The sequence below is a fragment of the Pristiophorus japonicus genome, chromosome 14, assembly GCF_044704955.1.
Source record: "Pristiophorus japonicus isolate sPriJap1 chromosome 14, sPriJap1.hap1, whole genome shotgun sequence".
NCBI lineage: Eukaryota > Metazoa > Chordata > Chondrichthyes > Pristiophoridae > Pristiophorus > Pristiophorus japonicus.
Genome location: NC_091990.1, coordinates 100790448 through 100815531, shown reverse-complemented (window position 1 = coordinate 100815531; position 25084 = coordinate 100790448). Strand labels below are relative to the sequence as shown.

At 46.8% G+C, this 25084-nt stretch overlaps 1 protein-coding gene across 4 annotated transcripts in view; it reads left to right on the top strand.

Annotated features, from left to right (window-relative positions):
* LOC139279999 (protein phosphatase 1 regulatory subunit 12A-like) overlaps positions 1-25084 on the top strand; it is a 286266-nt gene that overhangs the window by 85819 nt on the left and 175363 nt on the right. For all 4 annotated transcript variants that reach the window (XR_011596579.1, XM_070899408.1, XM_070899407.1 and 1 more), the window contains exon 2: positions 24159-24289. Coding sequence is in view for 3 of the 4 variants with exons in the window: in XM_070899407.1 (XP_070755508.1) it covers positions 24159-24289 (131 nt within the window). In the remaining variant the exon portion in view is untranslated. The remainder of the gene's footprint in view (positions 1-24158; positions 24290-25084) is intronic.

Here is a 25084-nt window from a genome sequence, read left to right as displayed (position 1 = left end):
AATATGGCAGCCAATTTGTCCATTGCAATGTCCCACAATCAGCAATGAAATAAATTACAAAATCATTTGTTTTAGGTGTTGGTTGAGGGATAAGTATTGGCCAGACTGCAAGGAGAACTCCCCAGCTCTTTTTCAAATAAGGCCATGGATCTTTTATGTCCACCTGAAGAGGGCAAATGTCTTATTTGAAAGATGACATGTCCAACAATGCAGCAGTTCATCAGTACGGCACTGAAATGTCAGCCTGGATTATGTGCTCAAGATTTGGGAGTGGGACTTGAGCTCATAAAATGCTAACTTAGAAGCGAGATTGCGATCAGTGAGCCAAGGATGACACAATATGTTCCTCGTCTCTCCTCTCTCGAATCGCCTTTGCCTGATCAGAAAGTGGGACTCGCTGACCTCCTCTCCAGTGCAGGCTCTGTTCCGAGGAAGGTGACACGTGACGTAATTATTTCCTGTGTGTACTTGGCTGTGTGCAGTCACAGAGTGCTACCTCATAAAATGCTACCTCATTACTCAGAGGTCAGTATGACTGCTTGGATGACCATCACAGCACTGCATCAGCCTTAGTGTGCTTACTGAGCTTGTGGCACTGTGGGCTAGGTTTTCCATGTTTTTTGCATGCAGAATGCCCACTTAACGTCCATTTTACCACTGAAATGAGGTATAACGCCCATATATCGCTCATTTAGCCACAAAATGGAAACTGACCCCCATTTTTTGGACACTTATCGCCGAGCGTTACTTTCCCCATGTGCGTAACATCGGGAAAAAATAATACCGCCCACCCACTTTGGGCAGAATCATCAGAATGGGCAAAAGCAACACCCATAATATCGTCCAGCGTTACTTTCCACACGTAATTAACACCAAGATTCAATAATACCGCCTGCCCACTTTTTTTTGTCGTAAAGATCACATTTGCCAAAACGAATGGCCAGGAGATCGCCCAGCGTCACTTTCACCACCTCGCACACATCTCCCCCACAATATCGCTCGCCTGAAACACCGCTCAGAAAAAGTGGAACTGTTCTGAAGTAATCACAGCGGTGTGGGCGCCATTTTTCAAATTGCAGGTCACTTCATTCAAAAGGCTGCTTCAACTTTGGGGGAATTTGGATTGACTCGAGTTCTTCTCAGGTGAAGTGACCATCTCAGCAGACATATTTTCAGATTGGGGGTTTACTGTAGGTGTATTTTAGTGAGGAAATTATTGCTTCTGATCAATCGCTATTATACTTTCATTGCAATGGGGCCAGCCATTTCTCAGCCTGCATCGATTTATACGCAGATGCTGCAGAGTGCAGATGGCTCAATGTATGATGCATGTCATTATGTGCCCAATTTAAGATGTGCCAGAATGAGGAGGAAGTCCAGGCCATACACACCTCGCACTTACAGGGAGAAGAGGTCTTACCTTGACGTGTCCGAGCACACCTGCCTTCGGAGACTGCGCTTCCACAAGGTGGTGATCAATGAAGTATGTGAGCTCGTCAGGCCACATATGCAGCCTGCCATCAGGACATCAGTGTCGGTCGAGGTCAAGGTCACCGCGGCACTGTCTTTCTACGCATCCACTTCCTTTCAGGCCTCCACGGTCGAGATTTCCCCTCTGTCTCACCATGCCACACATCGCTGCATTAGACAGGTCATGGAGGCCCTATACGTGTGTAGGATGGACTTTATCAGCTTCCCCATGACCACGGGGACTCAGACTGACAGGGCTGGAGCATTGGTTTTGGTTTCCATATTTACGAAAGGATATACTTGCTTTGGAGGCAGTTCAGAGAAGGTTCACTAGGTTGACTTATGAGGGAAGGTTGAGTAGGTTGGGCCTCTACTCATTGGAATTCAGAAGAATGAGAGGTGATCTTATCGAAACGTATAAGATTATGAGGGGGCTTGACAAGGTGGATGCAGAGAGGATGTTTCCACTGATGGGGGAAACTAGAGCTAGAGAGCATGATCTTAGAATAAGGGCCTGCCCATTTAAAACAGATGAGGAGAAATTTCTTCTCTGTGGATTGTAAATCTGTGGAATTCGCTGCCTCAGAGAGCTGTGGAAGCTGGAACATTGAATAAATTTAAGACAGAAACAGACAGTTTCTTAAATGATAAGGGGTTATGGGGAGTGGGCGTGGAAGTGGAGCTGAGTCCATGATCAGCCATGATCTTATTGAATGGCGGAGCAGGCTTGAGGGGCCGTAAGGCCTACTCCAGTTCCTATTTTTTACGTTCTTATGTTATTCTACATTGCTAAGTTCCCCAGGGAGCTATACAGTGCACTCACATCGCCAGCCGAGCACCTTCTCAGGAGCCAGAGCTTTTTCATAACAGAAAAGGATTTCACTCTCTGAAGGTCCAACTAGTTGTCGACCACAACCAGATCATAATGGCAGTGAATGCCAAATGTCTCGGCAGCTTCGATGAGGCTCACATCTGACCTGTTTAAGAATCATCCACAAAAACAATGCTGGATGCTTGGTGATAACCGCTATGGCCTAGCCACCTGGCTGATGACCCTCCTGCGTGACACCCACACCGAGGCCGAGAAGCGATACAACCAGAGCCATAGAGACACACGCAATGTGGGCCAGAAAACAATACTGTGCTTAAGCAGTGCTTTAGATGCCTGGACAACTCAGGAGGGGAGCTACAATACAACCCTGAGCAAGTAGCTCAATTCGTGGTTGTGTGCTCCATGCTGCACAACCTGGCTATCAGGAGGGGACAAGAATTGCCAAAAGGGACTGATGGTCCACCTCAGGAGAGAGAAGAAGAGGAGGACGAGGGGCTGGATACTGACTTAGGGCCAGACAGACAATCAGGTTGGCTATGCAACCATGCCCACGCCCCCCTCCAGACAGCAGGAAAGGGCCCATGGTGTCTACATAGCTGCAAGACTCTTTTATGTCAGGAGCTCATAACTGAACGATTTGCCTGAAAGAACATTGCTGTGAGTGACAACGCTGACACACTACTGTGTGTGTGTGTGTGCAGCTCAGACATCAATGGTGCCCGTTAAAGTTTACGTTGTTGATGTTAAGTTGTATTTAACCCTTTCATGTTAAGGAATCACCAGTGTGTAACGGTCCAGCTATCTGAGACAATGCGCAACAAGGTTATGTTGAATACATTTTTTTTATATGAACATTGATCTGAAATCATAAGTATCATGGCCAAAAACACCCCAAGCCTGCCCACACCCCACTTTTTCGACCATTGACAGCAATCAAATGCTCCCTCCCCCATATATTGCAACAAATTGCATACACCCAGATGGAGATATAACACAGCCATCACCTGCGGACATGCATCTCACTTTCCTTCCCCCCTCCCCTTCTTCTCCCCACCTTTATCCCTTCCCCTCCTCGCTCCACGCCGCCTGGCCGGAGCTCCTCAGATGGTGCCTCATTGCGGGGGATGAAGGCAGAGGCAGTGGTTGCATAGGTACGGGAGTGGGGGATCCTGAGAGGGAGACGTTCTCGGATCCAGAAGCAGGATCTTGGTCCTGCCTCTCCTCTATCATTTGCAGTGGTGGTGCGGAACCTAGGGGTAGAGTGCTGCGCTCCAGGACCACTGGGAGGACGGTGCAAGCAGTGTTCCTGGCTATCGCCTCCACTATCCGTGGAATCTACTCAGTCATGGTGGCCAGCTGTCGGGATATGCCCCCCCAATGCATCGAGGATCTGATCACCAATGTCTACAGTCCTCCTGGACAACTGTACCATCTCTCTGCTCTCGTGGACCAGACCTGCCATGTCCACGAAACCGCCTTGGGGTCGGCGCCATCCTGGGGACAAATGGGGGTGCCTTGTGGCGAGGTGCTTGGGGCTGGTACCTCCAGGAGGAGGCGGGAATGACTGGAGGACCACTGGATGGCCTTGGGGTGGAATGGCTTCAGGAGCGTGGCGATGCAGCTTCCTCGAAGTCCGCGCTGTCATCCGTAGAGAACAGACCCAGCGTATTGACGGGCGAGAATCTGAGCTCCTCGGCACCAGATGTAGGATTGTTCGAGTCCAGCCCCACGCCCCTACCTTCTGGCCTCTGTGGTCTTGCCTGGGGCCGCGCTGCTAGCTGGCTGGCTGAGCTGCAAAACGCAAATGAGATTATTAGAGGAGAAGGGGGTGCTAGGGTCACAAGGTGAGTCCAGCGCTACACATAGCGTATACACCACAGCTCTCAAAATTATCACAGACATCACATTTTATTGACCATCAACATATTTACATTGCAATGATTTTCATCAGGCCAGCATTATTTATAGGACAGTTTTAGAAATCATATATGATTGTTCAGCTATGAGTGGGTGTGGCATCTATTGACTTTACATCATGCAATGGTGTAAACTTTACTCACGTCGCATCACTTCAGGGTCTGCAGATGCTTGTGTGGCCGTCCGGGGGTGCTTCCCCACGAGTGTGAGCACCCGCTCCTCCATCTCAGTGATGTCACTGGGAACTGGTGGCCCCCCCACCCGCTCGCCTCTGCACGGACCTCATCGTCGATAGCTGCTTCTGTAAAAGGTAATGGTGGCATGGCATGAGATCTTTGCATGATATCCTTGCTAGTTACTGTCTCAGAGACTGATACAACACATAACCGACAGATGTAATCATGATTATTATGATAATTATCATTCTTTACCTAAAGACGTACACCGTGAACGCAGGCTTTTGTCCAACATTCCAGGTAAAAGTGAAAGACCTCACATCTAATGATAGTCATTCATGACTGTTACAAATCAAATTATATATCATGTAACTAAATGTAATACTTACTCTTGAGGATCCAACAAGGTCGTTCCATCATTTGCGGCATTGGTTGCCCTCACGTTCCTCGTTGGTCACCAACGAGACCGCCTCTGCTATCTCAGCCCATATCTTCTGGTGGGCCTTTGGGGTGGGCTTGCCAAGCTTTACCTGGGTCAATGCGCTCCTCTCCCAGCTCACTGCTTTCGTCAACTTCAGTCTCCAGGGCGTGCTGTGTCGCCTGCTCCTCTCCCTCCATTATAGGCACCAAATTTGGGCAAATATCTGGCTGGTAACAGCTAATTTTTTTTTCTCTATTTGCTCTAAAGCTTTAAACTCTCCCTCCTTCCTCCCAAAGCAGCCACACCACACCCACACACACCTTCAGTCCCTCTCAGCTCCCTCTCTCTCTATCTCTTTTTCTGCGCATGTCATAATGACCCTTGACCTCCTGAATCGCAGGAATCGAGCGTTGCCATGCCGTTGCTAAGGACGGCGACACTTTACGGCAGAAGGTCAGAGAGATTTAACGCTACTGCCCATTTCATATCGCCAGGCTCCAAGTTGAGAATCTACCCCACTTACTCCAATGATGGTCGAGACCTTCCACGTTTTCCTTCCTTTAAGTCAACAGCCCCGCCACCCATCTTGTTTTTGTACTCTCCATCACAGATGCATAACTAAACTGATTCAATTGTCCCCAACCATTCCAAGCATATTACAAATTAAACAAGCAATGCAAAGTTTCATTTTTCACACACGCTCCTAAATTGCGACAATCATTAACAGTAACTTATTCATATTATGCAGTGGGTGTGTTACCCTCCCCAGTCTGAGGGCTAGGCTTTCCATTAGTTTTGCCTTGCTACTGCCCACTTACCGCCCATTTAAATGCTGAGATGAGGTATAACACCCATTTATTGCCCATTGATCACCAGTGTTAGTTTTGGCATCAAGTTAATACCGAGAATTAATTTAACCGCCTGTCCATGTTTTTATGATGTCACCGCCCAGAATACAGTTTTTAAAGGAAACTAATGCCCGGAAACCGACCAGAATATCGCCGAGAGTTACTTTTGGCATCTCGCTCATATATCGTCGTAAAAATCGCACTGGTGTGTGTATTATACCCGTTGAGGAGCAAACTTCCCTAGAAGCCAACAGTAAACTGAGTTTTCGGGGAGCTCTGATTCATGCCTTGAGCTTAGATGAATCCTTCCTCTCTATGTAACCTCCTCATCGTTGTATTTTGGGGATTGAACGCTCTGCAGATGATAAATGCTGTCTCTTTTATGGTTTAACTGGAAAACAGGGACCACAAATTAAACTTCTGAAACCTTCCCAAATTCTTGGCCTAGTCTCAAGCACTGAGCACCTTGGCCATTATTGCTTTCCTGTGTCTGAGCTATTTGAACAGTGGAATAATGGACAACAGAGTTTTCTGAGTACAGCAACTCAGCAGCCATCCAGTCATTCAAAACTGCTTTTTAAAAATAATGTAGATGGAGTAATCTGTCAAACCTTGCCCCCCTCCCATGTTGGGATGGAGTGAGACAGTCTAGGTAGTTGGATTATTAGTCTTGGTAATAAAAATGGAAAATTCTGGAAACGCACAGCAGAGCAGTCAGCGTCTGTAGGGAGAACAGACAATTTAAGATTCAAGCGCAGACCACACTTTCCATACATGCTGATTGGCAGCAGTTTCTATCTTTGTTTCAGATTTCCAGCATCTGTGGTATTTTCTTTTTCATTGGTTTCAGTCACTTCCCACACTGGTGTCTAGAGCTGCTCCCTGTAGGCATTAAATGACTACGCCGCAACACCTAATCTCACTGACGTATTTGGTCCAAAAAGGCAGGGTTCAGCCAAAGGTCTAGAGTAGGTCGATGGGGCACTCTGGGGTGTCAGATCCTGAATGGAGGGATGAGCAAAGGTCTCTGTTGTCAGAGAGTTTTCTGGTGTTGGACCCTGAATCAAGAATTGGCGATGGGGGTATATGGGGCCTGGGGTCTTTGGTGTCATATCCTGAATATTCAGGGTGAGTGGGGAACAACTAATTATCTTTCCTCTCTGGATTGGGAGTTGTGTGGTTCAGAGCCTCTGGTGTCTTAGAAAAGTAAAATTTTTTTTAAAATCAGCTCTTAATATGAGCCCAGGATATTGGTCGTAAATAAGATTCTCGATTGACAGTTAAGCCCGTTAATATCTGGAATTATCAACATCAGTACATTACAGTTCTGATGTGACACACGCCACTGTTGCTCCTTGTTTTGTCACCAGGAACATTATATGATCTAAACGTACCAATGAGCAGCATTGGCACAGGGCACATCTCGGATCACCTGTATCATGTACAGACAGATGGAGGAAATTCCTCGTGTGAGAAAGTGCTGAGGATGTAGCTTATGATGTATGCCAACATCATTTGGCTTTATATCTCCCTGAAGATAGCTGTAAGTATTTAATGGCCCTGAATTACGGTCAGTGGCATAGCCAAGGAGTACGTCACTGCCATCCATACGAAATCTGCACTTGCCTCGAGTGAACACCCCTTCGAGGAGTTGCTTTTAAACAGTGCAGAGTTGTGTGCAGCGTAGTGCCCCACGGATCCCGGGGACGTCCATTATGTGTCTGCGAACCTGGGATCACATGGGGCGGTACTCCTTCCACTTCCTGACTCTTAGCCAATCAGGAAACAGGAGATTGCTGATTTGCCCACAATTCATTTTAGAAGAAAATAACATAAGAATTAGGAGCAGGAGTAGGCCATTCAGCTCCTCGAGCCTGCTCCGCCATTCAATGAGATCATGGCTGATCTTCTACCTCAACTCCATTTTCCTGCACTATCCCCAGATCCCTTGATTCCCTTAATATCCAAAAATCTATCGATTTCTCTCTTGAATATACTCAAAGACTGAGCTTCCACAGGCTCCAAAGGATACAGAAATGAATAGTTCTCAGTGCTCAATTCTTTCTTTTTACTCTTCCAGTTTGTGTTGTTTTAAGGTCTTTGCTTCTTTTCAATGTTCACAAAATTTGGAACACACAGTTACAGTCTGTGTGGAATCGGTTTTACTTCCTCCTCTTTTCAGCCAATCCCCTTATGTAGTTTCTAAGGATCACAATGTCTGTTAGTGAATAGAAATAAGTATTTACTCAGACTATTTCTGCCATAAATGCACAGCAAGCTTTTGCCGGGAGCTACTTGTTTCACGAAGCAAGCATCTTTCAATGGTTGATCGGGTAAGGTGGCCCAATCCCATCCTATCCAACTTCCAAAAGTGGCTCACCTCATAAAACAATTGTCCATTAATAAGATGTAGCAGTGATATTAGTCCCATTCACTTTTCTCAAGCTATTTTATAGCCATTAATCAAGATAAGATGTTACCACTATTTCTAAAAGCAAACCACAGCTGGGATAATGGACACCTTTCCTTTCTTTCTGTATGAATAACCTAATCTGTTGGACACAAATTTGCTTTTTGTGTGACAGCAGCAATGTTTGGACAGACTTATAATACAAATTTCTCATCCCTCCCCTTTCGCTTTGCAACAGGCTCCTGTGCCTGTTTGCAGCAGGTTTCAACATTTTCAGGGTAATTTTCAGTAGGTGGGCAATTAGCCCAACTTTTCGCCAGCACATTGATTTGAATGAGGAGGTGAAACGTGCAGCGAAGCCTATGTGCAGTCGGGACGTGTCAGGTCGCAAGTTTGGGATTTAGTGCAGATGCAAGAGCTTGTGGAAATCCCGAACTTGTGGTCCATTTTAAAGATGGTGTGACAACGCAGTCTGAGAATAGGCCTTCATACCGACCACAAATTCAGGGCCATTATTTCTAAGGATTTATATTTGTTTCTTCCAAAAATTATTTTCCTGTAAACCCAATGTTTTTTTTCATTATGAACAATTACAGTTTTATTTTAAACATGGACAAAGCTGGGACCCGCTCGCTGCTGATTTTGCCAATTTATTTTGTTGCCTGAATTCAACGGGCGAAAAATATCGGAGTGTCAGAGGGCTTATTGTGAGGTAAACTGCAGTGAGTGGAGGGGGCTGCCTGGCACCTTCGTGCCCCACGAGGTTGCAATCCAGCCACTGATCTTTCATCCTAGACTCAGTTTAGGCAATTCTCCAAGCAGTACAGTGTGGCGTGAAGCTATAGTGTCCAGCACTAGCTGGGTGGGTGGGGATATGAGATGTGGATCATGGGAGGGAGAGGGTGTACAGTGTGGAGCATTAACTGATGGATGGAGCATGAGGAGGAAGGAGGTGCAGTGTGGAACATTAGCTGGGCAGGGCTGTGGGCACTGTGTTGAGCACGGAAGGGAAGGGGGACGTATAATGTGGAGCACTAACTGGAGGGGCAGGGGGCGAAGAGAGGCTGTGTATGTGTTTGGGTATTTCCTGGAGGAGATGACTCAGGGAAGAAGGTCAATGCTAGTTGACAGTGTTTAGATCCCAACTTGTGCACAATGTCTCATTTTCCCTGCAGTGCATTCCTCTCCAGTCTGTTGTGAATCCTTTCCAAGTCACTGCAGCGAGCCAGCTCAAAGGAATTAGCTTCTTTCCCTTTTGTTCAGTGTTGCTGGGGCCTAAACTGAGACCAGTGCTTCCACAGAGCAGCACAGCCACATCGGGTTCGAAATCATTTGCAGCACAGTCATTGTATTCTGCCCCATTTTCTGTGTTCTGAATTGGAGGCAGTAAAACCAGAGCTCCCCATGGGGAGCAGTTTCACAGATTGAATGTGCCTGTTTCCCCTCTCCCCTCCCCATCTCCCCTGGGGTTTTTTAAAACTCCACGTTACTGAGCCTTTGTGTATCATTTCGTGCTATCTTCATTGCGTCCACTTGTGGCTAGACTGAGTGCTGATGTTTTCAGGAGACTGAGCCTAGTGATGTAAGGGAACGGGGTGAACAGGAGTATCACCTGGGGAGAGAGCATTCCCCTCATAAATACCACGGAGACAACACAGGGAGGAGGGTGCCTCGAGGACAGTGTTTATTTTCTAATAATACAACCTCATGGAACTTTGCTTGCTTACCTTTGGGGGATCATGGAATATTTACAACAACAGCTTGAATTTCTATAGCGCCTTCAAAGTAGTAAAACATTCCAAGGTGCTTATTTATACCAACTTATCCTCGAGACTGAATGTGTGGAGTGGAATCCACAGTGGTATGTGGTGCGTGATGAAGCAGCATTTGTGAGGTGGATGGTATCTCCCCTTTCCCCGGTTTCTTGTATTAATTCATCCGCTTCTAGCTTGTTTTTTTTTCAAAGTTTTGCCCTCTCCTCTAGTTAGTTGATTCCAGGAGTTGAACACTGTCGTGCTTTCCAGTTGCAAAGCTGCTTGTCAGCAATGCAGAACGTGGCAACTGCTATGGGCAGGCTGGGCAGGAGCGGTTGGCTGCTGAGAAATCATGTGCTGTGGACTTGAAGAGATGTAGTTTAATAACCTCAGAACAATTTAGCAAAGGGATTTTCTTGCTGCTCCAGTGACTGATGGAAACCTAGCCAAAAGCATTTGTTGTTCTTGATTTAATAAGTCAGAGGGCACTTGTGGGAAAAATCTGTATCCCACGACTCCTCGCAGTTCTATATATAACCAATATGTGCTGTTTTTAGTTATTAATTTTATACAGTCTCCTGTCAGTTCTCTGTGAGGTATATGTACTGAAGTGTTCTATTTCCCCAACCCCCGCCCTCCATGATGGTTTGACCAGGATCTTCTCTGCATTGGCATGTTCTGTCGATTTACTGTGTGCAAAGAAAGAGAGAGAATGACTGACCTGCAGTCTCGGAACTGTCCCAGAGCTGTAGTCTGCACAGTCACGGGAGGTAAGGCAGTCGCCCAACTGTTTGGGACCGAATACTCTGGTTTTTGAGTTGGTTGTCCATAAATTTCTAAAATTTAAACTGAACACCAAAGATATATATTTAATATATATATTCAGTTCCTGTGACTTATTCGGAGACATTAGCTATTAAGGATTTCGATTTTGTTTTTGTAATTGGGGAGATTCCTGAAATCATGATCCTCTTTCCCCCCCCCCCCCCCCCCCCCACAGTCTGGTTTTGAACTTAGTAGATAGTCAGAGAGAACTCTGCCAGAATTGTGGGGGTGGGAGGGTGCTTTATACTTTCCTTCTGTTGTGCTTGGATTTCAGGGCAAAACTCCAACAAAAAAACCCTGCCAAGTCCACAATGCGCTGCCTGGGCCTGCAGTTCAGGTCATATGAGAGAGACTCCCCCTCTTAGCATGCAGGATTGGGAGTGTGCTTCTCTGGACCTGAAGTGTAGGCTGGATAGCAACAGCTTCCCCTGGAGTGACAGAGCTGGTTGGATGGCGAAACTTTCTCCAGGCATGTTGGCACACAGCACAGGGAAGATGGGTGTGGCCTCCTTGCTTCTGCAGCCATCTTTTTGGGTGCTGCAGTCAGGGCTGGAGTTGATATCTGAACTGAGTGAGGCTAATACCAACTGCTGAAACAGAATATGACTGGCTCAAACTAGAAATTGTCTGTCATGACTTCAGATGAGCAGAGTAGTGTCTAAAGATTGGCTTTAGATTAGCTGTTTCTTTGAAAAGGAGTTTATTTGTCTTGGTGACCAAAGGTAGCCGATATATGAAACTCTCCAACAATGACTACTTTTCCGTGGCGATCATAGAAGCCATCTAGGCCCTATCGTATATCGTTACCCGCATCCATATGTGAAAAGATTGCATGACATCTGTCCCTTTTGAGCTGGTAATGTATGCAAGTTTATAGATTAGGGGAGGTCAATCAACAAAGGCTTTTCTCTGACAGCTACGCAGGGGTCAGCTGGGACTTCTGCTTAGCCGATAAATGTTCCACTGATCCAACGTTTCCTGGGTGAGTATAATGTAAGTAGTTTTGGCTTGGCTCACGACAGAGTTTTAGCCTCTGCTGAGGAGCCAATCAGAGGAGGGTACAGAGAAGCCAAGCTGCTGCAGGACGGTGGCCTCTGACAGATCTCACACAAAGTGCTTGTAGGGGACAGCAAATCGATTGTCTCGGGGTTGACTGCATCTCTGTGATTGACCGTTTTAAAAGGCCCGAGTAATGCTGGGCACCAGTTGTACATGGGCATTGCATAGGTCCAATGTGACTGGTGGTCATGATGGAAATTGAGGCCTATGACATCACTCCATAACTTCTGCCTAATTTGGTTACTCTTACCTTTTTTAGACATGTATTTCTAGTATCCAGGAGCAGTGACGGCAGAATATTAAAGATAAAGATGAGAAAAGGCCATTTGGCTCATCAAGCTTGTCCAAGTGCTCTAGTTCCTTCAGCTGAACATTCAATGGCACTTTGAGCTCCTCTAATGTTTTTTGACTCCTCCACATGATCTGGTAGATTATTCCAAATATTTATCAATCTTTTGAGTGAAAGATTTTTTTCAAAAACCAATTTGAATTTACTTGTATCTGAAGCAATATTCTGGGTTCATTAATCTACATGCCATTTAATCTTCTACATACCTCAATGAACCCCCTCCTCCCTTTAAATTCATTCCTTTTAGACTATAGAACGTGATCTTCTCTAACCTTTCCTCATAGCTCAGCCCCTTTACACATAAACCTCTAGGATTACCCTGCATTGTTGATTCATCCAGTTTTACCTGTGACTGAATCATCCATGGTAGGAATTGCACCAACTGCTGCATTGAGGGATAATGTTATGCACATGCACCGTCACCTCCAGGGCCTTCATCCAATTCTGAAGCAGTCCCTGCTTGTGCCCTGACTCTCCTATCTGTGCTGAACCATGCTTTCGTAATTTTGAGTATGGACGTCTCAACATTCTCCTTCCCACCTCTATCTTTTACAAACTTCGGTTAATCCAAGCCCCAGTCGTCACTTGTACATCAATCATCATTGTCCTTCCCAAAGACCCACTGGTTCTCTGTGTCCTTAACCTCCTCATCCTTGCCTTCAAGTCCCTTCGTGGAATCACTCCATCTCTTGTCAGTGAGCTGCGGCAGCCACATGTGCCGGCCTACAAAACCACACACGCAGGTTATGTGAGTGAGCAAGAAGATGGCAGATGGAATACAATGGGGAGAAATGTGAAGTTATCTACTTCGATAGGAAGAATAGAAAAGCAGAATATTCTTTATAAGGTAAAGACTGGGAAATGTTAGTACAGTATTCAGAGGGACTTGGATGTCCTTGTACACGAATCACAGAAAGTTAACATAGAAACGTAGAAAATAGATGCAGGAGTAGGCCATTCAGCCCTTCGAGCCTGCACCACCATTCAATATGATCATGGCTGATCATGCAACCTCAGTACCCCATTCCTGCTTTCTCTCCATACCCCTTGATCCCTTTAGCCGTAAGGGCCACATCTAACTCCCTTTTGAATATAGCTAACAAACTGGCCTCCACAACTTTCTGTGGTAAAGAATTCCACAGGTTAACAACTCTCTGAGTGAAGAAGATTCTCCTCATCTCGGCCCTAAATGGCTTACCCCTTATCCTTAAACTGTGACCCCTGGTTCTGGACTTCCCCAGCATCTGGAACATTCTTCCTGCCTCTAACCTGTCCAATCCCATCAGAATTTTATATGTTTCTATGAGATCCCCTCTCATTCTTCTAAACTCCAGTGAATACAAGCCCAGTTGATCCAGTCTCTCCTCTTATGTCAGTCCTGCCATCCCGGGAATCAGTCTGGTGAACCTTCGCTGTACTCCCTCAAAAGCAAGAACGTCCTTCCTTAGATTAGGAGACCAAAACTGAACACAATATTCCAGGTGTGGCCTCACCAAGGCCCTGTACAACTGCAGTAAGACCTCCCTGCTCCTATACTCAAATCCCCTAGCTAGGAAGGCTAACATACAATTTGCCGCCTTCACCGCCTGCTGTACCTGCATGCCAACTTTCAATGACTGATGTACCATGACTCCCAGGTCTCATTGCACCGTCCCTTTTCCTAATCTGTCACCATTCAGATAATAATCTTCCTTCCTGTTTTTGCCACCAAAGTGGATAACCTCACATTTATCCACATTATACTGCATCTGCCATGCGTTTGCCCACTCACCTAACCTGTCCAAGTCACCCTGCAGCCTCTTAGCATCCTCCTCACAGCTCTCACCATCACCCAGTTTAGTGTCATCTGCGAACTTGGAGATATTACATTTAATTCTTTCATCAAAATCATTAATGTATATTGTAAATAGCTGGGGTCCCAGCACTGAACCTTGCGGCACCCCATTAGTCACTGCCTGCCATTCTGAAAAGGACCCATTTATTCTGACTCTCTGCTTCCTGTCTGCCAACCAGTTCTCTATCCACATCAATACATTTCCCCCAATACCATGTGCTTTAATTTTGCACACTAATCTCTTATGTGGGACCTTGTCAAAAGCCTTTTGAAAGTCGAAATATACCACAACCACTGGTTCTCCCTTGTCCACTCTACTAGTTACATCCTCAAAAAATTCTAGAAGATTTGTCAAGCATGATTTCCCTTTCATAAATCCATGCTGACTTGGACCGATCCTGTCGCTGCTTTCCAAATGCTCTGCTATTTCATCTTTAATAATTGATTCCAACATTTTCCCCACCACCGATGTCAGGCTAACCGGTCTATAATTCCCTGTTTCTCTCTCCCACCTTTTTAAAAAAGTGGTGTTACATTAGCTACCCTCCAGTCCATAGGGACTGATCGAGAGTCAATAGAATGTTGGAAAATGATCACCAATGCATCCACTATTTCTAGGGCCACTTCCTTAGGATGCATCCCAGAGTACTTAAATCCCCAGGGCCTGATATCGATCTTCAATCCCATCAATTTCCCTAACACAATTTCCTGACTAATAAGGATTTCCTTCAGTTCCTCCTTCTCGCTTGACCCTCGGACTCCTATTATTTCTGGAAGGTTATTTGTGTCTTCCTTAGTAAAGACAGAACCAAAGTATTTGTTCAATTGGTCTGCCATTTTTTTGTTTCACATTATAAATTCACCTGATTCTGACTGCAAGATCCCCACCATCACGGAAGCCAGTCTTCAGCCAATTCGATTCACGGCACACGATATCAGGAAACGGCTGAGTGCACTGGATACAGCAAAAGCTATGGGCCCCGACAATATCCCGGTTGTTGTGCTGAAGACTTGCTCCAGAACAAGCTGTGCCTCTAGCCAAGCTGTTCCAGCACAGCTACAACTGGCATCTACCTGACAATGTGGAAAACTTCCCAGCTATGCCCTGTCCACAAAAATCAGGTCAAATCCAATCCGGCCAATTACCGCCCCATCAGTCTTCTCTCAATCATCAGCAAAGTGATGGAAGGTGTCATCGACAGTGCTATCAAGCAGCACTTACTCACCAATAACCTGCTCACCGATGCTCAGTTTGGGTTTGGCCAGGACCACTCGGCTCCAGACCTCATTACAGCCTTGGTTCAAACATGGACAAAAGAGCTGAATTGCAGACATGAGGGGAGAGTGACTGCCCTTGACATCAACGCAGCTTTTGCCTGAGTGTGGCATCAAGGAGCCCTAGTAAAACTGAAGTCAATAGGAATCAGGGGAAAACTCTCCACTGGCTGGAGTCATACCTAGCACAAAGGAAAATGGTTGTGGTGGTTGGAGGTCAATCATCCCAGCCCACGACATCGATGCAGGAATTCCTCAGGGCAGTGTCCTAGGCCCAACCATCTTCAACTGCTTCATCAATGACCTTAGCTCCGGCATAAGGTCAGAAGTGGGGATATTCGCTGATGATTGCACAGTGTTCAGTTTCATTAGCAACTCCTCAGATAATGAAGCAGTCCATGCCCGCATGCAGCAAGACCTGGACTGATAAGTGGGAAGTAACATTTGCGCCACACAAGCGCCAGGCAGTGACATTCTTCACATCATCATCATAGGCAGTCCCTCGAATCGAGGATGACTTGCTTCCACCTCAAGAAGTTCACAGGTGTTTCAATGAAGTACCTAAAATTCCAGGTCCCGAACTGAATCTTGAAGGGTGGAAGATGCCTGTGTGTGGATTTTTTTAACGTGTGGTGGCCGTTGCAACAAGAGAGAGTCTAACCACCGCCCCATGACATTCAATGGCATTACCATCACCGAATCTCTCACCATCAACATCCTGGGGGTAACTGGACCAGGCACATACATACTGTGGCCACAAGAGCAAGTCAGAGGCTGGGTTTTCTGTGGTGAGTGTCTCACCTCCTGACTCAACCATCTACAAGGCACAAGTCAAGAGTGTGAGGGAATACACTACGCTTGCTTGGATGAGTGCAGCTCTAACAACATTAAAGAAGCTCGACACCATGCAGGACAAAGCAATCTGCTTGATTGGCACCCCATCCACCACCTTCAACATTCACATCCTCCACCACCGGCACACTGTGGCTGCAGTGTGTACCATCTACAAGATGCACTGCAACAACTCACCAAGATTTCTTCGGCAGCACCTCCCAAACCTGCGACCTCTACCACCTAGAAGGACAAGGGCAACAGGTGCATGGGAACACCACCACCTCCAAGTTCCCCTCCATGTTACACACCATTCTGACTTGGAAATATATCCCCGTTCCTTCATCGTTGCTGGGTAAAAATCCTGGAACTCCCTCCCTAACAGCACTGTGGGAGCACCTTCACCACACGGACTGCAGCAAGTCAAGAAGGCGGCTCACCACCACCTTCTCAAGGGCAATTAGGGATGGGCAATAAATGCTAGCCTTGCCAGTGACGCCCACATCAGACGAATGACTAAAATAACAATTGCAGCCTGACTTCCTTACCCTTTTACTCATTTCCCCTTGCAATAAATGCTAACCTACCATTTGCTTTCTTAATTGCTTGCTGTACCTGCATGTTAGCTGCGATTTGAACTTACGAAGAGTGACGGACAGATAAAGACAGGGTCAGAACCTAAATATTTCTCCCTGTTTCACATGGACAGGCCCGCAATGCTGAACTCACATTGATGTGTCCGCCTGCAAGGAGCCAGATATTTCAGTACTCCCATTGATGCCATTGCTACTTTTCAGTCAGTACTCTGTTTCTGTTTCCTGCCTTTCCACCCAACAAGCAGACAAACAAAGACATACACTCACAGCCACTAAGAAAATGGAATGGCTGAAATTTTTCCAGATGCGTATCTGTTTCGGGGATCCTGTTCAGATGGAGCTTCCTGATAGAAGGGGATTTATGCTGTTTTGTTTTGCCATATTGCCTTGGTTACGGCTTATAATTTGTGAGCTTTCCTGCTGCTTTTACAGTTCAATGGGAGTATCTCTGACTCAGCCCCCCCGCGCCCCCCCACCCCCGCATGATTTCCTCCGCCACCCCCTTCTTCCCTTCCCTCCCCCATTGTGCTACGCAGTAGCCTCCCATCCCTTTTGCAGGATCTCTCCCCTAACTGTTCACGTACCCTTTTAATACAATGTAATAAATGGTGCGGTGCTGAGCTGTACAAACCAGACAGGGCCCAAGTTCCCCCTCTTTTAGAAAGTGTGCATGTGTGGACATTAGGTAAGGATCGGGTTGGATTTGTGTCTGGTGTCCTATGTGGTGAAATAGCCAGTCAAAACATTCATTTTCTAGAATCATATGTGAAGATTGTCAACTTGTGTGTGGTGCAGGAGGGTGCCTCTGCCAATGAAGCTTTATTGCAGCAAGGGTCAGTACCTTTAGCGCAGTAAGGAGTAAGGGAGAAAATAAGTACGCCATATATACATATATAATGTAGTAAAAGCCTTGGAGTGCCACATTACCCTTACTTTATCGCTATTTCGCGTAAAGCTTTTGTCAACATTTAAATAGAATAACCGTAAACATTTTGCTTGTCACGCTGAAATTGCAGGCTCTTGGCCACTAGGTGATGGTGTCGTGTTCCTCGCTCGCTGGTTAAATATATTCCTGGAGGTTTCATCACATGATGAGCTGCCTCCTACCGTCCTGCCCCCCACACTCCCACCCAAAACACCCATCCTCACGGCACCCGGCCTTCCCACACCAATTGGCAAGCGAAGAGGACTCTTCGTTACCCCCATTGGATGATTCTTACTGAAATTATTAAATCAAACTGCTATTCCCAAAGGCCACCAGCCTAAATTTAAAATACAAGTGGGGCCTTGGCCCATCGAGTTCCCAATCCTCCTCCCTCCCGTAATGGGCATTGGTCTCCCGAGCACTGCCGTTGGCGACTCTGTGGTTTGCGCATGCACTGTACGCTGGCTATTGTAGCCTGCGGCCAAAATGCCTTGTCCGAGCCCTGCAGGTCCCCCACTATTCGAGGTTCATTGTCAGTTGTGAGGGTGATGTTATTGAGGCCAATGAAAATCACCTGGAAACCCAGATTCCTGCGAGAGAAACTAGGAGAGCGAGGTAGAGAAAGACATACTTGGAGAGGGAGGTAGAGAGAAACAGAATCTGGGCCAGGGTGGGTGCAGTTATTTGAGGGGAGAGAAACACACACACACACAAACAAACTGGGAGAGAGCAAAATGAACTGGGAATGGAGAGAGAGCAACACAAACGGGAGAAGGGAGCGAGAAACACAATCTGGAGTGAGGGACAGTTCATGTTAGCCTGTGATGTGTGCTGTTGTATAATATGTATTGTTCTGGGACTCGGGCAGCTTTGTTGCTGCTCCCTGAAGACTGAGCTTCACCGCCCTGAAGCTGGGCTTCGCCGTTGGGGTGTGGCAGTAGGTGAATTGAATTAGGTTTGGTATTGGTTTTATTCATTATTTTTTAATATTTGCTGTGTATTGTTAAAGGTTATAAAATTGTACGCAGACGTTAGTATCACCGATGTTTTTGTTGAATCAGTGGTATTTACTTGGTGCTTCTCAATGCGGTATATACTGCAGAAACATCACAGCCGCATGGCCGGCGTATGCGTGGTTTTTGAATTTAAAAGACTGTGAGCCGGCAGTGCGGGAGCTCCAGATTGCTGTGCGGCTTAAAGGGCAGCAGTCGCTTTGATTTAAATATTACTTATCTGTCATGTATTCAACCAGCATTGTAACCCATGTATAAACTGACCTAAGTTGTACACCATGAGAACACTGACCACTAGGTGGGAGACACTCCTAACCTAGACCTTCAGGTATAAAAGGGGAAGCTCCACCCACCTTCATCACTTGAGTGTGAAGGAATAAAGGACAGATCACAGACTGACCTCTCAAGCATGGGCCTTGTGTGCATTTATACTGTGCAGTAAGGAAGTATCAATGGCGACAAGAAACTGGGATTTAAACCACGCGAGCATGGCCACTAGCAGAACAGACGAGCGGTACTGTGTTAAGGAATGGTTGGGACAGAGATTCAACATTGTTAAAGCAGCACACAGTTCTCCAGGTAGACAAGGGCAGTCGGGCATGCCCCAACATGTAGTCGAACCCAGAGGGGGAGTTCGACAGAGACAATGGCAAGCTGAACAGCGATTCACGCCATTGCAAGGGACAATGCGGCCAGTAATGGGGCCATCAACACCTGTTAATGGTGCACTCAAGGACAATAACAGGGGCAGTCAGGGACGATCGACTGGCAAGGGACCTTTTGTTTCAAACCGCAACTCATGCTGGAGGCGTGGAGGCATACATTCAGCCGGAGTTTGCAGAGGTGAGCAAAATACCTGCAGAAATGGACACTGGGGGAAATCGCTGGAAGCTGAAGTTCAGCGAGTTCATGTGGAGCACGTATACAGTTCATACACCAGGACGCCACCGATAATGATGAAAGTGCTCCTCAATGGCATCCCAGTATCAATGGAGTTAGACACGGGTGCCAGCCAGTCCCTGATGGGTATCAAACAGTTCGAAAAGTTGTGGGCATCCAAGGCCAGGAGGCCAAAATTATCGCCGATTGATGCACAGCTATGGACTTACACAAAGCAGATCATTCCGGTGCTAGGCAGTGCCACGGTAGTTGTGACCCACAAAGATTCGGAGAACAGATTGCCACTCTGGATTGTCCCAGGGGATGGTCCCGCACTACTGGGGAGGAGTTGGCTTGCTATCATGAACTGGAAATGGGGCGATGTCCATGCAATTTCCTCTGTGGAGCGAGTATCATGCTCACAGGTCCTGGACAAATTTGACTCATTATTTCAACCCGGCATTGGCACTTTCATGGGGGCCAAGGTGGTGATTCACATAAACCCGGACGGCAGACCAGTACACCACAAGGCCAGAGCGGTGCCGTACATGATGCGGGAAAAGATAGAAGGCGAATTGGACTGCCTGTTGAGGGAAGGCATCATCTCGCCAGTCGAATTCAGTGACTGGGCGAGCCCGATTGTGTCGGTGCTCAAGGCGGATGGGTCGGTCAGGATATGTGGCGATTACAAGGCCACCATCAATCGGGTGTCACTCCAAGACCAGTACCCACGACCGAGAGCGGAGGACCTCTTTGCGACGCTATCCGGTGGCAAACTTTTTTCAAAATTGGACCTGACCTCAGCTTACATGACCCAGGAGCTGGCGAGTGAGTCGAAGAAGCTGACCACCATCACGACACACAAGGGGTTGTTTGAGTACAACAGATGTCTGTTCAGGATTCGCTCGGCCGCCGCGATCTTCCAACGAAATATGGAAAGCCTCCTCAAGTCGATTCCAGGGACGGTGGTTTTTCAGGACGACATCCTCATTACGGGTTACGATACTGAAGAACACCTCCACAACCTGGAGGAGGTGCTACGCAGACTGGACCGGGTTGGTCTGCGACTGAAAAAGGCGAAGTGCGTCTTCCTAGCTCCAGAGGTAGAATTCCTGGGGATGAGGGTAGCAGCAGACGGGATCAGCCCTACTGCATCCAAGACGGAAGCGATCCAGAGAGCACCCAGACCCCGTAACATGACGGAGCTGCGTTCATTCCTGGGGCTCCTGAACTATTTTGGTAACTTTCTTCCCAAATTGAGCACGCTGCTTGAGCCGCTACACGTGCTCCTACGCAAAGGTCGCGAATGAGTCTGGGGGGACAGCCAGGAAAGGGCTTTTAATAGAGCACGCAATTTGTTATGTTCCAACAATCTGTTAACACTATATGACCCATGTAAGAAACTTGTGTTAACATGCGATGCGTCGTCTATGGTGTCGGGTGTGTGTTGCAGCATGTCAATGCCAAGGGTCAGTTACAGCCGGTAGCTTATGCCTCCAGGAGTCTGTCCCAGGCAGAAAGGGGCTACGGGATGGTAGAAAAGGAGGCGCTCGCATGTGTATATGCGGTAAAGAAAATGCACCAGTACCTGTTTGGCAGGAAATTTGAGCTGGAGACAGATCACAAACCCCTAAAGTCCCTTTTGGCCGACAACAAGGCCATAAATGCAAACGCATCGGCCCGCATACAGAGGTGGGCACTCACGTTAACCGCCTATGACTACACAATTCGGCACAGACCGGGCACCGAAAACTGCGCCGATGCACTCAGCAGGCTCCCACTAGCCACCACTGAGGGGGCTACCGAGCCTGGTGCTGAGATGGTCATGGCTGTTGAAGCTTTCGGAAGCGAATGCTCACCCGTGACAGCCCGTCAGATTAAAGTCTGGACAAATAGAGACCCGCTATTGTCTCTGGTCAAGAAATGTGTCCTGAATGGGGACTGGGCAGCCACGTACAGGGCATGCCCTGAGAAATTTAAACCATTTCACAGGCGCAAGGATGAACTCTCGATTCAGGCCGATTGCCTACTGTGGGGAAACCACGTAGTCATGCCCCAGATGGGCAGAGAGGTGTTCATCAGAGAACTCCACGATGAAGGCAATTGCCAGGTCATACGTTTGGTGGCCAGGGATAGACGCAGATCTGGAACTTTGTGTTCTCAGGTGCAAAACGTGTGCCCAGCTGGGCAATGCGCCCAGGGAAGCCCCCCTTAGCCCCTGGCCATGGCCCGTCAAGCCTTGGTCACGCATCCATGTGGACTACGCAGGTCCTTTCATGGAGAAAATATTTTTGGTTGTAGTAGACGCCTACTTCAAATGGATCGAGTGTGACATTTTAAATTCAAGCAGATCCTCTGCCACGGTAGAAAGTCTACGGGCAATGTTCGCCGCCCACGGTCTACCTGACATCTTGGTCAGCGACAATGGCCCGTGCTTCACAAGCACTGAATTCCAGGACTTCATGGCAGGCAATGGAATTAACCATGTTAGAACGGCACCGTTCAAGCCGGCCTCAAACGGCCAGGCAGAATGAGCAGTGCAGATAATCAAACAGGGGATGCTCAGATTCCAAGGGGGTTCCCTACAAACCCGCTTATCATGCCTCCTGTTGGCCTATAGATCCCGACCACACTCGCTCACAGGGGTTCCACCCGCAGAGCTACTAATGAAAAGGACGCTCAAAACCCGATTATCCCTGATACACCCCACCATGAAAGAAATTGTCGAGAGCAGGCGCCAGTCACAATATCACTACCATGACAGGAATGCGAGGGCGCGATGTATTGATGTAAATGATCCTGTTTTTGTCCTCCACTACGCTGCAGGGCCCAAATGGCTCGCAGGCACTGTGGTTGCCAAAGAGGGAAATAGGATTCTGGTAGTTAAACTTACCAATGGACAAATCTGCTGCAAACATGTGGATCAAACAAAAAAAAGGTTCAGCAACCCCATAGAAGAAGCAGAGGAAGAACACAATATCGAGTTCACTCCACCACAGGTGACCGAACACCGTAACCAAAGGGAGGAGAGCCCAGTCACTGTGGGCAGTCCAGACAGGCCTGAGGCACTGCAAACAGCAGACACTCAGGCCAGCGCCCAACAACCGGAGCCCCAACTCAGGCGCTCTACAAGGGAGCACAAACCACCAGAGAGACTCAACCTGTGATCCCAATAAGACTTTGTGGGGGGAGGTGATGTCATGTATTCAACCAGCATTGTAACCCATGTATAAACTGACCTAAGTTGTACACCGTGAGAACACTGACCACTAGGTGGGAGACACTCCTAACCTGGACCTTCAGGTATAAAAGGGGAAGCTCCACCCATCTTCATCACTTGAGTGCGAAGGAATAAAGTACAGGTCACAGACTGACCTCTCAAGCATGGGCCTCGTGTGCATTTATACTGTGCAGTAAGGACGTATCATTATCCTTAAATCTTTCGATTCTTTTATGTTCTTTAATTTATAAATTATGTTATTTACCTCACTATAAAACAAAATGTCATATTTTATTCGGGGCTTGGTGATACCAAGACACTGAACTTAGGTAAATGCAGTACATTTGCAAACAGCAGTCAAATGTCACGTGATCAAATTTCCAGGAATACATTAAACCAGAGTTGGCAACCCCAGCTGGCCAGCTCAGCCTCTGGGCGTGCTCCCCTGTCAGCTGCTGTCCTGCTTTGCCTATGGCACACTCCTATCATCCTTGGCCTACTCCTCAAGCCCTCCGACTGTAGTTCTTTAGAAAAATCCGGCCCCACCTTTCTCGATATATATATATATATATATATATATATATTTAAAAAAATTGTGTTTTCAGCTACAGCTTCTGCTCCAGAAGCCATTCACCTCTGCTTCCTGCCCCCGCCCGGCTCGAAAATATAACTGGGATCGCTGGCCCCTTCATCGGCCCTGGCTGCCAACTAGCATTGTCGAAAACTATTAAATAAAACAGTCACTTAGTTAAATTGCCCTTCCCACCATTCTGGATTCCAGATCGATCCTTTACATATAATTAAATTAAAAGGGTCCCACTGCTCACCTACCCTGTGCTGATCTAGCTCTTGACCGAATCATCTTGTATTTAATAAATATAATTCCCTTCTCTTCCATAATAAAAACAGAAAATGCTGGAAATCTCAGCAGGTCAGGCAGGATCTGTGGAGAGAAACAGAGTTAACATTTTGGGTCTGTGAGACTTCCTCAGAACTGGAAAAGTTCGAGATGTAACAGATTCTTAAGGAAGTGCTGGGGCCCTTCTCGCCAGTTCAGTTAATTTCTTTCTTTAATTGTATGAATGTGCGTGCGCTTACTTATTTATTTTGTGCCCTCTCTCCTGGCTCCTTTATTTTCTGGCTATTCTTCCTTCCTTCCATTACTATTATAAAAACCTTAGCCCTCCCTGCCTGGAATCCTGCTTTTTCCCCACCAAAGCTTCAAATCCTTACCAACCCACCACACCCTTCAACTTGCTGTAAGCAACACCACAGGAGATTGACCAGTAATATATGAAGACTTCCAGATGCACATTTCCGTCCTGTAACATTTTTCCTGTCACACTTGTTGAGATCAGCACATCCTGTGGCTCACAATCAGCATCACCGCAGGAGGCCTTGGAGTAACTCATTTTCGCAGTTTGACCCTAACCGAGCCGGGTACAATAAGAGAGTGGCTGAGGGTAGCATGCAAAGCAACAGCATTATGAGACTGTTCACTGATTGTCTTCTGCCCTCTGACAGGCTTGCATCGACGAAAATCTGGAGATGGTCACTTTCCTGCTGGACCATGGAGCCAGTGTCAATCAGCCTGACAATGAGGGCTGGACAGCATTACATGCAGCAGCATCCTGCGGTTTCACGGAGATCACCGAGTGAGTATGGATACAGCAAGTCGATAGGAACTGATGCATGTTCATTGTTACACTATTGGGGACAATTGAGCAAATTTCCCGAATAAACATTTATTGAGCCTAATGTCTCCAATAATCAACTGTGATTCATACAAGCCCAGCTAGAAAATGAGCAAAAGCTGACCAATAGCTTCAAAAAAAGCCGACGACTCTAAAACAAGCAATTGCACTGAAAACGCAGTGGACACGGGCTTATACCGTAAGCTGTAGATAACCCAATATTCCTTCACTCTGGTTCTGAGCAAAAAAAACCTAAAAGTACTGCACATGAAAGCTTGAGAGATTCAAGGATTCGAGGCACACAATTTATTTTCGAGAATTGTCTGGAGGCCGAACCCTCAGTAAAAATGGACTTTTGACACTATTTGGTGCATTTCCAGTATCTTGGACTCGACAAATGAATGTTGGCATTGCAATTTTTGTTTTAGCTAAATAAGAAGGAACGCTTAATCAATTCTATTGAAAACTACTGCTTAATTGGGAAGGATTTTTTTTAAAATGCCTTCCTCCCAGGAATAATGGATGATTTGCTTTAAAAATAAAATGGCTGTTAGCTATTGTCTTGACCATTCTGGTGAAGGTTTTCGGCAGCGAGCTTAGAATTTTGCATTCTGCTTCCAAGTGCTGCCCCCACTCCTTTGTGGGAACTGTTCATGCATTACAAGAGGGTGGGGATTTGTTCACCTCGAACATTGTGAATTTTTATATTAAAAATTAGGTGCTCTGATTAATTTAAGCAGTTTTATACTGCACAAC